This window comes from Engraulis encrasicolus, chromosome 1 (assembly GCF_034702125.1).
Source record: "Engraulis encrasicolus isolate BLACKSEA-1 chromosome 1, IST_EnEncr_1.0, whole genome shotgun sequence".
Classification (NCBI taxonomy): Eukaryota; Metazoa; Chordata; class Actinopteri; order Clupeiformes; family Engraulidae; genus Engraulis; species Engraulis encrasicolus.
In genome coordinates, this window is record NC_085857.1 from 12,964,518 (window position 1) to 12,977,912 (window position 13,395).

Below are 13,395 nucleotides of genomic sequence, written 5' to 3' on the forward strand. Positions count from 1 at the left end.
AACCTCTCCTCATCAAATACTGAAATAAAGGAATCAAGTCTGTAAATAGTTTCTGCTTGCCCATCGTTGCCATTTATTGTACTGAGACAAATCAAATTCTTTTTAATACAAAAATGGTCCTTCCACCGGCCAACTATCATCATTACGCTGAGTTTACATGCCATCTCCTGAAAATCAGATTTAAGGATTAACCACTAATCAGTGTCAGACCAGTGCAGTTGGCTCATTGTCATCCAAGGCCATGGAGGTCAAACAGTTGTCACCACCACAGAAAGAAAACAGAAAACAAAGATATAAAAGAAAAACAAAAGTGCTGAAGTCTGTGGAAAAACAAAATGTGTAACGTTCTTTTATTTGATATTAAATTAGGCAAGAGGACAACAACTACAAGTACGCATGGCATCAGACATTTTTTGAAGGGGGTGACAGGGGGTGGATTCCTCTCTCGCAAGCACGTTCCCAAGACAGGAGTGTTGACATTGGTTGACCTCTGAAGTCACTCCTTATCGGGTGTTCACCTGCAAAACAAATAAATAGGCATTTTACTAATAATATTTTTTAGCAAGTAAGAATTCAAAACAAACGCTAACATTTGACAAGACCTCTCCCCGTTGGCTTTATGCTAGTTTCCATCAGAACACTCAATCTTCAAGGAATGGCCTGAGAAAACCTACATCTGAGTCAAGCATGTCAGCAAGTCCCTTCATTTATGATGACGTTATGATATTGCCAATACCAAAAACACACACGGACGGCTTTTCAATATGCTTAAATGTAATTATGTAAAAGCATACAGGATAATGTCTACGTTTAAATTACATTTTTAATTCCGAATTAACAATTCAGAATGAAATAGTTCCATCGAGTTCTCTTTGATCTTTCATTTACTGGTAATTGCGAATTGTGAAGTGTTTACATGACGTTCTCAAAGCGGAATTAAGCTTTATTCAGAATGAAAGGGAGTCAATTCTGAATTAAATGTCTCATGTAAACATAGCCAGTAAATAGGAGGGTCAACAGGAGACTCATTTAGGAAGTGTTGTCATGTGCAAGAATGAACCAGGGGGCGGAGTCGAGGGTTCTATGTGTTTTGGGAGGGCTCCACAAACTTCGAATTTAAAGGGACACTGTGCAGGAAATGGTCAAAAAGGGTACTACATGAACGTTTTCTAAGTAATAAACTAATATTTTCTACTATGGCCCAAGTACAGTCATTTTTGCAGCTAAAAATGTCTATTTCTGGAAATTCTACATGGCTGACCATGGAGAAGATCCCCCTTTTCATGTATGAAAAGTGCAATTTTCCCAGTCATAATGAATACTTAGAATTTGATGGTGGTGGTAAGTATTCATGAAAAAGGTAACATTAGTGAATGGGCAGCATGAATTCTAGAAATAAACAACTAAAAATCTCACACAGTGTCCCTTTAAACTTCGCATTTTGACACTTTTACTTTTTTCTCATTAAACTCAATGTTAAAACAATGTACAGCAAAACCGTGACAAGAATGAACTGACTCTTTTAAACGGCTCCTCCACGTGAACGAGTCACAGCTCTTTTCTGTTTTTTGTTCCTTCCCATTTTTCAAAGGTGGATTCACATTGAATAACAAACACTGTGCTGTGACTCTGTTCCCGTCGTTCATGAAGCCAATTGGAGCGGAGCCAATTTTGGTCCCCTAGGTAGGGGAAATTCTTTCTCTGCATTTATCCCATTTGGACTAGTGAATCACATTGAAGTACACACACTAGTCCGTAGCAGTGGGCTGCCTGCTGAGCGGCGCCCGGGGAGCAATGTGGGGGTTAGGTGCCTTGCTCAAGGCCACTTCAGCCGTGGTTCGGTCGGGCACTGAACCGGGAACCCATGGGTTGCCAACCCAGTGCTCTAACCACTGAGCCACGACTGCCCCAATACGTAGTAGGAGCCATTCAAAAGAATTGGTTCGTTCGAGCGTGTAACAACACCATTTAGAAAAGTCATAGCCATAGAGTGGGTACCCACCACATCGTCGATCTTGAGGATGCTGCGCACTGTCTCCGTGGCGAGGGTCAGGGCACTGATGGACACCAGCAGAGGCTGCACTACCAGCTCTTCCAGGATGTTGGATATGCCACCCTGAGAGAGAGAGAGAGAGAGAGAGAGAGAGAGAGAGAGAGAGCGCAAGTATGTGTCATTACTCATTTTATAATCGCAAAGTATATTTCAGGAAAATAGGCCATGAAAAACCGTTTCCATTTGTCAACACTGGGAAAATAGTTGCTGCATACGAGTATATGCTATTGAATAAATTGAATTTCTTTCTGATTAATAAAAACACCCAATAAAACAACTAACTAATTTGGATTCCTTCCGGCTATACCTTGCGGACATTGATGCCGGCGGTCTTCTCTCCCTGGGCGTGGCGGTTGCGCAGCTCGGTCACCGTGGAGATGGGGTTGAGTCCGGCGTTCTCGGCCAGTGTGGAGGGGATGACCTCAAGGGCGTCTGCGTAGGCCCGCACGCAGTAGGCCTCCATGCCCCCCAGGGTGCGCGAGTACTCCGCCAGCCGCAGAGCCAGCTCGATCTCAGGGGCGCCGCCACCTGCGATGAGGGCCCTATGATGAAGGACGAGGATGAGGATGGGAGATGGGAGAAAAGAACAGGGAGAGAAAATTGAAAGGAAATAATGTGAGAATTCATCCAGCAAGTGTGCATACTCTGCTGTCAGCTCCCGTCTTAGATCAATGAAAGAGATATTTAAAGGATAACTTCTGCCAATTTCGACATGCAGTTGAAATTCTCACACTACCCTGGACTTGTCAGTACCCGAAATGTTCGTTTTTCTTCCCCTCTGCCTTTTCTGGGATCCTGGTCATTGTAATGGGGGCAGAGTTTGTTTACGTTTAAAAAATAAAAATAAAAAACAACTTGATTTATTCTCAATAACATCAAAAAGGTTATGCAACATCAGCAGATAATATTTGGAGTAGGCATATGTCAAGATTTTTTTTTTTACAGGAGCGAGAGACATTTAGGACTGCATCCAGTTAAAAACTACTAACTAACTGCAATATAACCAACTAGGTAAAGTGGTGTCTGAAACCAAGCGTCCCTGGCAGTCCTGGGGTACTGACAGACAGGGATAGTAAAGAATCAGGTTTGTTTTATGCAGGGGGAACGACAGGGCAACACTACACAGCTGCACCGTAACTTAACCTGCAAGTCAAGAAAATGTTCAATGTAAACAAAGTCTGCCCCCATTAGAATAGCTCAGATCTCGGAAAGGGCTGAGCCGAAAAATGCAGCATCACCGGGAACTGACAAGTCAAGGGTAGCGTGAGCAATACAACAGCATACTGAAATTGGCATTAGTTCTCCTTTAAACGCAATTTTGCGTATTCCCTCAGCCTATTCTGCCCTACAAAGGCAAAGTCCAATAACTACGCCAACAATGAAACAGAAAAATGCCTTCAAAGTCTTGGTACATTAAGGTTGGATATTGTGGTTACTGGTTTTTTTTGCGAGGGCCTGCACAACTCTAAGGTTTCTTTATCAGCAGGTGCAGCTTTTCAGGGTCCTTTAAGTTACTAGTTGTCAAAAAGAAGAGCGCAACACTGCATCTTCACGATTTACCACTTTATTTTGGTGCTTTGGTGAGCACACCAAAATGAAGTGGTGAATCGTGAAGAAGCAGTGCTGCGCTCTTCTTTCAAGTTTATTTATTTAACACAGGGACAGCATATATTGATAGCATTTTTAAAATAAAAAAAATGCAAAAATATACAAGATTATAGTCGTAGGGCTAATTTCCTTTTTGATAACTCTTGACTGAAGTTACAGGAAATTTGACAGCAATATCTGTAAAATGGGACATATTTGGACCATAAGGCTGTGAGATCAAGGAGATGTAATGATGAACATTTTCAGTCTAAATTCAGTTTGGACACATAGTTACTCTACTTTGCCTTTGGACAGTAGTATTTATTTCCACCACTACTTACCTCTTCTTGACTAAGCAGCGGATGACGCACAGGGCGTCGTGGATGGAGCGCTCAGCCTCCTCAATGACCAGCTTGTTTGAGCCGCGCACCACGATGCTCACAGTCTTGCCTGGGTTTGCACAGCCCGTGATCTGAGGGACAACAGACATGTCAAATTAAGAGGATCCACTAGGCTTTGGTGTACAGCTTCAGTGTCTCAATGATGACGGACATAAAAATTATCGTAACTGTAGCCATTAACTTACATTTCAGACTGATATTTGTTGCACAACTTTACTGCATTGTAAGATAAAAGGTGTTACTGCTATCGTTGTTTTTATCATGCAAGTGACACTACAACAAAAAGAGACCTAATGAAAATGACCAAGAACTGTTGGAAGATGTAGGGGAGTTTGGAGGCTGGCCAGTGGTAAGGGGTTCACAGGGCCAGTACTATGATCCCCTGTTGCTCTGTGGCCGTGGGGGTCGGTGTGGGTGCAGCAGCATCATCTGTAAGACACAGACGAGCCGCTGCACCAGACATAGACGGACACTACACACACCACAAAGCCCACGGCCTGTCTTTGGAGTTTGGACACTGCTATGCAATGGACTGAAAATGACACAACATTCTGTAAATTTAAGCCACAAGAAGTAGATTTCTTTACAGCAATAAATGCCACAAAATGAAATATTTTGGAAATATTTTAAGTAATCATTTGCAACAACGTTGCTATGTCCATTTCTAGCTATTCAAAAAGGCGGACATGGAGAAGTATGAAATGTAATTTTCACAGTCATAATGAATAGGCTACTTGGAAGTTGATGGTGGTGGTAAATATTCGTAAGGTAACATTTGTGAATGGGCATCAGAGGCAGAGCTATAGGGAGGGCAATTTGCCCCTGGCCTGGGCCTGGGCCTTCCCGTATCGGTAGTGGTGGCCCTATTATGACGTTTTGGAGGCCCTATGGGGGGGCCCTATCAGTGTTCTGCCCTGGGGCCCTGTGTGCAACTGTTCCGCCACTGATGAGCATCATCAATTCTGGAAATAAAACTACTAAAAATATTACACAATACAGCTTTAACTGGACATCATCGTTGTCGTCGTCATCTGCTTACCTTGACGAGTTTGCCAGAGCCGTCCAGGCTGACCTCCTCTGCCAGCTCGGCGGTGCCCAGCATCTCTGGGGTGAACTGGTCGATGTGGGCAATGGGCTTGGTGCCAATGGTCTGGTCAAAGGAAGGAAAATGAATTCAAGATTCAAGATTAGTTTTATTTGTCCTGCAGGAAATTTGTCTTGGACAATTACAAAGCTGCTGCAACATACAACACATCACAAAAACAAACAAACAAACAAATCAAAAACACCCATAACAAAAAATTCAAAAGTGCAGTACTGAAGTGCATAGTGGTTATATCCATACATAGCATAGAATTAGTACAAGACTAATTCTGGTGAATTCACTGATTGAGAATCATTTACACTATACATAAACTGACAAGCGTAAAGCTTGTTTCATAAATGCATCGCTTTGAAATATAACATGCACTGCAATGCATTTACAACTCCTCTGCACAAATATCCTTGCGACCTTCAATTGTATTGTTTGTACACAAAAATAGACTTTTGATTAATGGGGAAGTGTTGGGGAGTTTGGAGGCTGACCAGTGGTAGGGGGTTCACAGGGCCAGTACTATGATCCCCTGTTGCTCTGTGGCCGTGGGGGTCGGTGTGGGTGCAGCAGCATCATCTGTAAGACACAGACGAGCCGCTGCACCAGACATAGACGGACACTACACACACCACAAAGCCCACGGCCAAACTCGGATACTGCTCGGCACAGAGAGGGTGTGAGACAGAAAAAAAGGAGAGTGACTGAGAGGAAAACAAGTCAGAATGAGAGTGGGGGCAGACTTGAAAAAAAAGAAAGAAAGAGAAAGAGGTAATGGTAAAGAGAGAGACAGACAAAGAGGGAGTGCAAGAGAGCAAATGAGGAAAACAAGACAGACACAGAATGAGAATGGGGTGCAGAGATGGGCATATGAGAGAGAGAGAGAGAGAGAGAGAGAGAGAGAGAGAGAGAGAGAGAGAGAGAGAGAGAGAGAGAGAGACAGAGAGAGACAGAGAGAGACAGAGAGAGAGAGAGAGAGACAGAGAGAGAGAGAGAGAGAGAGAGAGACAGAGAGAGACAGAGAGAGACAGAGAGAGACAGAGAGAGAGAGAGAGAGAGAGAGAGAGACAGAGAGAGACAGAGAGAGACAGAGAGAGACAGAGAGAGAGAGAGAGAGAGAGAGAGAGAGAGAGAGAGAGACAGAGAGAGAGACAGAGAGAGAGACAGAGAGAGAGAGTGACGAGAGAGAGTGACGAGAGAGAGAGAGAAAGAAAGGGAGATCCTGAGATCCTTAGGAGGACACCAACCTTGCAGATGAACTCGATCTCGTCCCTCTCGATCTCCTTGATGACCATGATCTTCATCTTGTTGAGGAAGTGCAGCGCCAGGTCGCTCAACGCATCCCTGGCAACACACACAAAACACCACAAAACATATGGGGCACCTAAGTCACGCCCTTCTACTTCCGATCTATGGGGCTGGAGCTCGCAAAATTTTGAATGCGAGTTAATGGAGCGAGTCAAGCTAAATCCTCATCCCGTTTGGCATGTGCTCCGGATTTCACATATGATGAAAGTGAATTTGAAAGGTTTGGATTTGCGTCGTAAGACCACTCATTTTCGGCACGCAAGAAACGTTTTTTTAGCTTTTGTGCAAAACTGTGTTGGAGACTACACGTGCGCCTCGCATATCTGACGTGAACCGAGGCACAGCCAACCCTACCGCTGCACCGTGGCTTAAGTGGCTGCACGTCGGACATGCGACGTCTGTTGTGTAGTCCAAATAATTACATATTTTTGCACACACACAACTCAAAAATCGCTTGCCAAGTGAAGTCAGTAAGCACACCATTGGTTGTTATTAATTCTGAGGCACAGCATATGTATGATCGAAGGGGAAATGCGAGGTGGGTCGGAAAATAGCTTTGATCAGTCCATTACAGCCCAGTCAAAAGTTTTTCCGTTGCCAGCCCCACAAGCCACCCGGAAGGGGTGGAGACTTAGGTGCCCCATTGAAACGGCCGAACCTCTAATACACCGGCAAATCTTTTAACAAAGGAAGAGTTTTGTTGCAAAACAATGTATCGACCATTTCTCACTTTTGCATTTTATTAACGGAAATGACTGTTCAGAAGTCCCACCACCTATGTATGAATTCTTGCCACTCAAATATTTTGAGAAAATACTTTTTTAAACAGAGGTAAAATGCATTTTACAAATAATGCAATGCAATGGAATGCCCAATACAAAAATGTCAATTTCCCAAAATGTTCCAAAATGGATACATGTCATTTTGCAATGAAAATCTTCAAAGGTAACTGCAAGAAAACGCAAAATTATCATGAAAGAGTAAATGCAAGTCAAGTAATGTCAGTAATGTAAGGGGGTTGCGAAACTGGCCAGTGGTGTAGGTCACTGGACCAGTACTATATCCCCCTGCAGTCAATATGGGGCTGTGAGATGGGTGTAGGACAGACCAAGCACCACATACACCATTGGACACACAGGCCACACACACCAAGGAAATGAAAAACAACAGGTCAAGTGCTATGACGATTCTTTGCTTGCATCTCCTGCGATGTATTACCTGAGGATGGACTTCTGGATGAGCAGGACGTTGCAGCCGGACTTCTTGATCTGCTTGACGAGGTTGAGGATGTAGGCCCTCTCCTCACGCAGCACGCGGTCCATCTGAGCATAGTCGGACACCACGATCTGGTTGTCCATCTGAGAAGGAAACGACAGAAGGGCAGAGATATGGTCAGATTTGTCCACAGAGACAAGTTGTTAAAAAGGTGCACTGGGTAGGATTGTGGCCAGAATGGGTGCTGCAATTATGCTGCTCATTGAAACTGTGCTGCCTATTCAATTATATAGGATCTTTTCATGAATATTTACTAAATAATAAACCAACATTTACTAGTATAAGTAAAGTACAGTACGTTTTACTGCTAAAAAGGTCCATTTCTGGAAATTCAAAATGGCGGACCATGGAGAAGATCCCCTTTTCATGTATGAAATTTGAATTCGAATTTGGTGGTGTGGTAAGTATTCATGGAAAAAGGTGACATTTGTGAATGGGCAGCACTTCTACAAATAAACCACAAAAAAATCTTTCACAGTGCACCTTTAAATAAAGTTGTAGGATAGACATAATGACAAAGTAAAAACAGTTAGAACTGTTGGGAGATGTTGGGGAGTTTGGAGGCTGACCAGTGGTAGGGGGTTCACAGGGCCAGTACTATGATCCCCTGTTGCTCTGTGGCCGTGGGGGTCGGTGTGGGTGCAGCAGCATCATCTGTAAGACACAGACGAGGCGCTGCACCAGACATAGACGGACACTACACACACCATAAACCCCACAGCCTTTTTTTTTTTGCCAACACAAAAACCAAGTTGCATGCTGACAGTACAAGTACCGGTACTTGCATATTGATATTGTTTCCTTATATCACTTACAAATACAGCACCTCAACGATGGCTGAAGAAACCATACAATTGCACAGGAATCGTTATTGCTTATGACCGACTTACAATTGTGATTATTTTTGCTGCACATCAGCAATGTGTTTTAAGACAGTAGATTTGGGAAGGTTTAGAAAAGCGATTGAATGTGTTAATTGCGTGGCACTCACGTCTGTCTTGGGAGGGGAGAGGCAGAACTGGATGAGTCCGATCTTGGCCTTCTCCACGCGGGATGTGCCGGAGTTCACCACCCTCTGGGTCAAAACCAGACCGTCCACCATCTCACAGTCGTCAATGGTCCCTCTGCCAAGAAAAAAATAAGAATATTGAAGTCAGGCTCAAGCTACACAATTACAGGCCCAATTCACAGCAGAAAAACCCCTTACGACATCCGGTGGTAGGTTAACCCCCAGGACCATTGCAAGCGATTGTCGGGCAAGTTTTCTTCATCGTGTGCAATGTTGTAAGAAAGAATTCTGCAGGTTCAAATGGGCACCAACCGCAAATCCTAGTGATCAAACACTGTTTGATATATGCTACTACAAATAGAACGTCGGACATTGTCTCTGTGTTTAACCCACCGTCATCCCTAATCATTCCACGTTGGTTACGTCATAAATAGTCGTCTTTGCACTTCTACAATTGCAAGAGAGCAGCAGGAGCAGCCACGACAGACACGCACAAAAAAAAACCACAAATCCACAGTTCAATTTCCATTCTTAATCCTTCATGAAAGCATACGATCAGTAATGTAAGAGGGTTGCGAAACTGGTCAGTGGTGTATTGCACTGGCCAGTACTATATCCCCCTGCAGTCAATCTAGGGCTGTGAGACGAGTGTAGGACAGACCGAGCACCATGTACACCACTGAACACACAGCCCACACACCAAGGAGGTTCATCCTAAGTGAGAAAGACAGTTGCAATTGCAATTGATACCAGGCATCATAATGGACTAAGAATTGCAAGTATATCAGGTCTCAAAATGGGTCAGGTCTCTTCAGTACTGTTTTCAGGCCGACCTGGGGTGAATTTCTCAAAACCAAAGTTGCTTACTACATTAGCTACTTTGTTGTTTTCAATGCATTTTCCCATTGGCAACTACCGAAGTTACTAACAGGCTAACAACTTCTCTTTTGAGAAACTCACCCCAGAACGGTGCCGCTGCCCGCACCACTTACATTCTGCACCAAAGTGCTTCCCTGCGAACCACCCGCATTCATACGGGGCTCTGAACTTTTCCACACGTGAATGCGTATTACCTGGATGAACCTACTGACGCCAGGGGCGCTGTGCCAGTGTGCTAAGCCCCCCCATATTTGGGCTTGCATGCGCACAGGGACCTAGAGTCCGACCGGGGTCATTTCCCAGCCCTCCCCCAACTCTCTCTCTCCCCCAATCTTTTCCTGTTTGTTCTCCACTGTCCTGTAATAATAAAGTCGTCACGGTTTGCAGAGAAAAAAAACAAGTATTGGTGCCATAAGTGAAGAGGACCATGCCGGTGCCCGTTCCCGCACTGGCTGGCATGCTCACGCCACAAGTCTGGGGATTCAGGAACCGAAAAGTTGTTTTGCGATGAGAACCAGGGGGAAAAAAAGGGTTATTTCTCTGCAAACCGTGGCGACAAAGTGGACATCTGCAGCTTCACCCCGGTAATAAATGGTCACATACAGAAACGTTTGGAGCATGGTATGAATGCAGGCGATTCGTAGGAAGCACTTATGTTCAAAACGCAGAAAAGGCCCCGTTCTGGTCGGCCAGTATCTGACCACTCTCCCTCAATCTCTTGGAGTCATATTCCTCAGACATCATCTGCTGCACTCCACTGTAACCTCTTTCTTACCCATGTGACCTTCAGAGCACCCTATAAAAGACGGCCAAAGCAAAAAAAAAGTCACCCTTGTAGTTCATCCCTTGTTCACTCACCCGAGCTTCTTGACCACGTTGATGTCCCTCAGGTCCACGGTGCTGGCCGTGGCAGGGTCGATGACCTTCATGACGGCGTCCACGCACATGGGGGCCAGCAGGCTGGAGTACTGCGATACCACCTTGGAACACAGCGAGGTGGTGGCGCTGTTGAGCAGGGTCTCGCGGTCGCTCAGCTGCACGGGGGTACTGATGGAGCTCAGCACCTCAACGCCCTGGTCCACAGCCTTCTGGAAGGACTCAGAGATGATGGTCGGGTGGATACCTAATAGATATGAGAGAGAGAGAGAGAGAGAGAGAGAGAGAGAGAGAGAGAGAGAGAGAGAGAGAGAGAGAGAGAGAGAGAGAGAGAGAGAGAGAGATTAGCACTTATTGTTGCCCTGGTCCACAGCCATCTGATAGGACTCAGATGATGGTCGGGTGGATACCGACAGAGGAGAGTAGCGATAAATGGATTGATCAAATCATAGATGGGAAAAGAGTGCATGCTGGAGAGAGCGAGACGGAGGGGAAAAATAGAAAAATTGGAAAGCAAGTAAGGGAACTTGAGAAAAAGATCCAGAGAAAAGATAATTGAGCAAGCAAAGTAGTTGGCAAAATGGGGAGGGAAAAAAAATCACATCTGTCAGAGGGAAAAAAAGAGCAAGCAACCCTAGATGTCAGATCATCTGAGGTTTTCATGAAGTGTGATATTGATGAAGTGTGATCCTGAATTTCCCCCTGGGGATCAATAAAGTTACTCTACTCTACTAGTAGTAATGTAAGGGGGTTGCGAAACTGGCCAGTGGTGTAGGTCACTGGACCAGTACTATATCCCCCTGCAGTCAATATGGGGCTGTGAGACGGGCGTAGGACAGACCAAGCACCACATACACCATTGAACACAGCCCACACACCACAGCAATATTATGCAGCATGGTGGTGTACGCAATAAAACCAACACAACCATTACACCAACAACGTGTTCGTTTGGGCTGTAGAGCAGTGTTTCCCAACCTTTTTTGTCTTGCGTACCCCCTAAGCCTCTTAGTTGTGCCATGAGTACCCCCTAATTAATTTTCTATATCATTTTCTCTGTCCTGATGTGGCTGCTCCATACATTTGTTATAATAATAACACTTTTCCAAGTACCCCCTGCAGTGTGCTCGCGTACCCCTAGTGGTACACGTACCCCTGGTTGGGAAACACTGCTGTAGAGCAACTTTAGGTCAGCATGAAACTTGACAACATTCCTTCATAACACAGTTAATTCACTTTGTGCAATATTTGATGTTTGCGCGAATGTTACGTTTACCTCTCTGTAACAGTTTGGCGCAGGATTCCAGGAGTGCTCCGGCAATAACCACCACAGACGTGGTGCCATCCCCAGCCTCAATGTCCTGAGCTTTGGATAGCTCCACCAACTAGAAACAAATATATGTTTGTTAAAAGCAGACAAAAGCACGCTTCAACCAAAAAAAAAAAAGTTCCAGTGCATGAATGTGTTAACTACAGTATGGGATATGATGACAGTCACTAACATGTGAATGCTACAAGGGTTTCTTCGTGTGCTTTTAGGTAACGCCTGAAACCAACTGCGATACGGAAGTTTAATACCATCAGCCAAGTGAAATGTAAACATAGCATGCATTTGGACTGCCCATTTGGGTGGAATTGCCAGAGCTGAAACTCTTACCATTTGTGCTGCGGGGTGGATCACTTGCATCTGTTTCAAAATGGTGGCACCGTCATTGGTAATTGTCACATCTCCTTTACCATCCTGGATCTGAGAAAGAGACAGAGGCAAGACCAGTTCATTCAAGACAATATAATGACAGTGACAACTGAATAAATACATTCAAATCGAGAATTAACAAACACAGGATTTTTTTTATATTTACCATTTTGTCCATGCCCTTTGGTCCCAAACTCGTCCTAACAGCATCTGCAACAGCTGTCAAACAAAGAAAGGGAGACTGTTACTACGCAAGCCACACCTTCCCATTTATGGGCATAAGCAATCCTTGGTCATCAAGAGATTTGTAGTTCATCAGCTGGTCGCAGTCACCAATAACTGCTTCGTTTAAAATGCATACAAAAGTCCACTCCCTTCAATTAAGAGTCAATAATGCACTGTGCAATGATAGCCAGTCGCTAGACGTTGCCAAACGGGTTAATCTGCATTATCCCATGGGCATGATGATGCAGAAAAGTGTTAGCCACACAACGAATGTATTTCATGACAAGACGAGACATTGCGGATTTGATCAGTCAAGTGACATAAATAGACCAGAACCTCCATGATATAAGTAACTGAACCTTTGAAAGGGTGTTGTGTGGTGTAATTATCTGAGAGAATCAGAGAGCGACGAGGCTAATCCGCTAGTTAGCATTTGACGGCTCAGCACAGCATCATCCCATTCAAACACGCATGAGATACGAGGGATGCTGCACTGTCACGGGAGCGAACTTGTACTTGTATTGCAAGTACATGGCGCCGATTAAAAATGTATTTTCTCCATAGCACCACATAAACACCAAGCATTACTAACGTACCTTTAGCGGCATTAATGTTACTGAAACGAATCTGTGAAGGCTTGTCACGGTCCACATACGCCCCTCCTTTGTTTTTGCCTCCACTCGGACCCCTTGGTGCTGCCATCAATTCGGGCATTTTCGCTCAAATGTGTGTAGTTACAGTCCTGAAGGATGTCTTGATGGAATAATCTCACTCCAGCCGCACTAAAGATTGAAATAGTGCAGGATGGGCTCAGATTCGGATGAGTGTCTCGATCCGACCAGAACCTTCCAGAGCCACCGGTTGCGCCAGAGAGATACGAAGGACCCTGGAAGGAGATTTGAGCGCGCATAAAGATGACGTTGTTAGCTGTCCAAAAAGGTGCCACTGAGAAAGCTGTGCACCAAATAATCCCTCAAACCACTTTATATGACA

At 44.6% G+C, this 13,395-nt stretch overlaps 1 protein-coding gene and 4 non-coding genes across 5 annotated transcripts; all 5 read right to left on the reverse strand.

Moving 5' to 3' along the window:
- Positions 1-46: 46 nt before the first annotated feature.
- Positions 47-13,291, reverse strand: cct4 (chaperonin containing TCP1, subunit 4 (delta)). Its single transcript, XM_063197759.1, has 13 exons — positions 12,999-13,291; positions 12,344-12,396; positions 12,139-12,228; positions 11,758-11,866; positions 10,464-10,728; positions 8,709-8,841; positions 7,661-7,800; positions 6,382-6,478; positions 5,081-5,191; positions 3,982-4,112; positions 2,361-2,595; positions 2,003-2,116; positions 47-518 (listed from the first exon to the last, which is right to left on the reverse strand). Exons 1-13 carry the CDS (start codon positions 13,114-13,116, stop codon positions 504-506), a joined length of 1,611 nt encoding a protein of 536 aa, XP_063053829.1. The 5' UTR covers positions 13,117-13,291; the 3' UTR covers positions 47-503.
- On the reverse strand, positions 3,073-3,202 carry LOC134458854 (small nucleolar RNA SNORA63). Its single transcript, XR_010036666.1, has one exon. It is a non-coding gene; the product is annotated as a small nucleolar RNA SNORA63 (small nucleolar RNA).
- LOC134458955 (small nucleolar RNA SNORA23) lies at positions 4,360-4,531 on the reverse strand. The gene has a single exon (XR_010036716.1). It is a non-coding gene; the product is annotated as a small nucleolar RNA SNORA23 (small nucleolar RNA).
- On the reverse strand, positions 5,603-5,774 carry LOC134458960 (small nucleolar RNA SNORA23). Its single transcript, XR_010036721.1, has one exon. It is a non-coding gene; the product is annotated as a small nucleolar RNA SNORA23 (small nucleolar RNA).
- Positions 8,261-8,432, reverse strand: LOC134458969 (small nucleolar RNA SNORA23). The gene has a single exon (XR_010036723.1). It is a non-coding gene; the product is annotated as a small nucleolar RNA SNORA23 (small nucleolar RNA).
- Positions 13,292-13,395: the final 104 nt, after the last annotated feature.

Excerpts from the sequence above, each read along its gene's own strand:
- cct4 (XM_063197759.1), bottom strand. The coding sequence starts at position 13,116 with ATGCCCGAATTGATGGCAGCACCAAGGGGTCCGAGTGGAGGCAAAAAC. Across the intron at positions 10,729-11,757 it reads CGCCAAACTGTTACAGAGAG|GTATCCACCCGACCATCATC; the intron begins GTAAACGTAACA and ends CATATCTATTAG. Across the intron at positions 2,596-3,981 it reads CGCTGCTTAGTCAAGAAGAG|GGCCCTCATCGCAGGTGGCG; the intron begins GTAAGTAGTGGT and ends CCTTCATCATAG.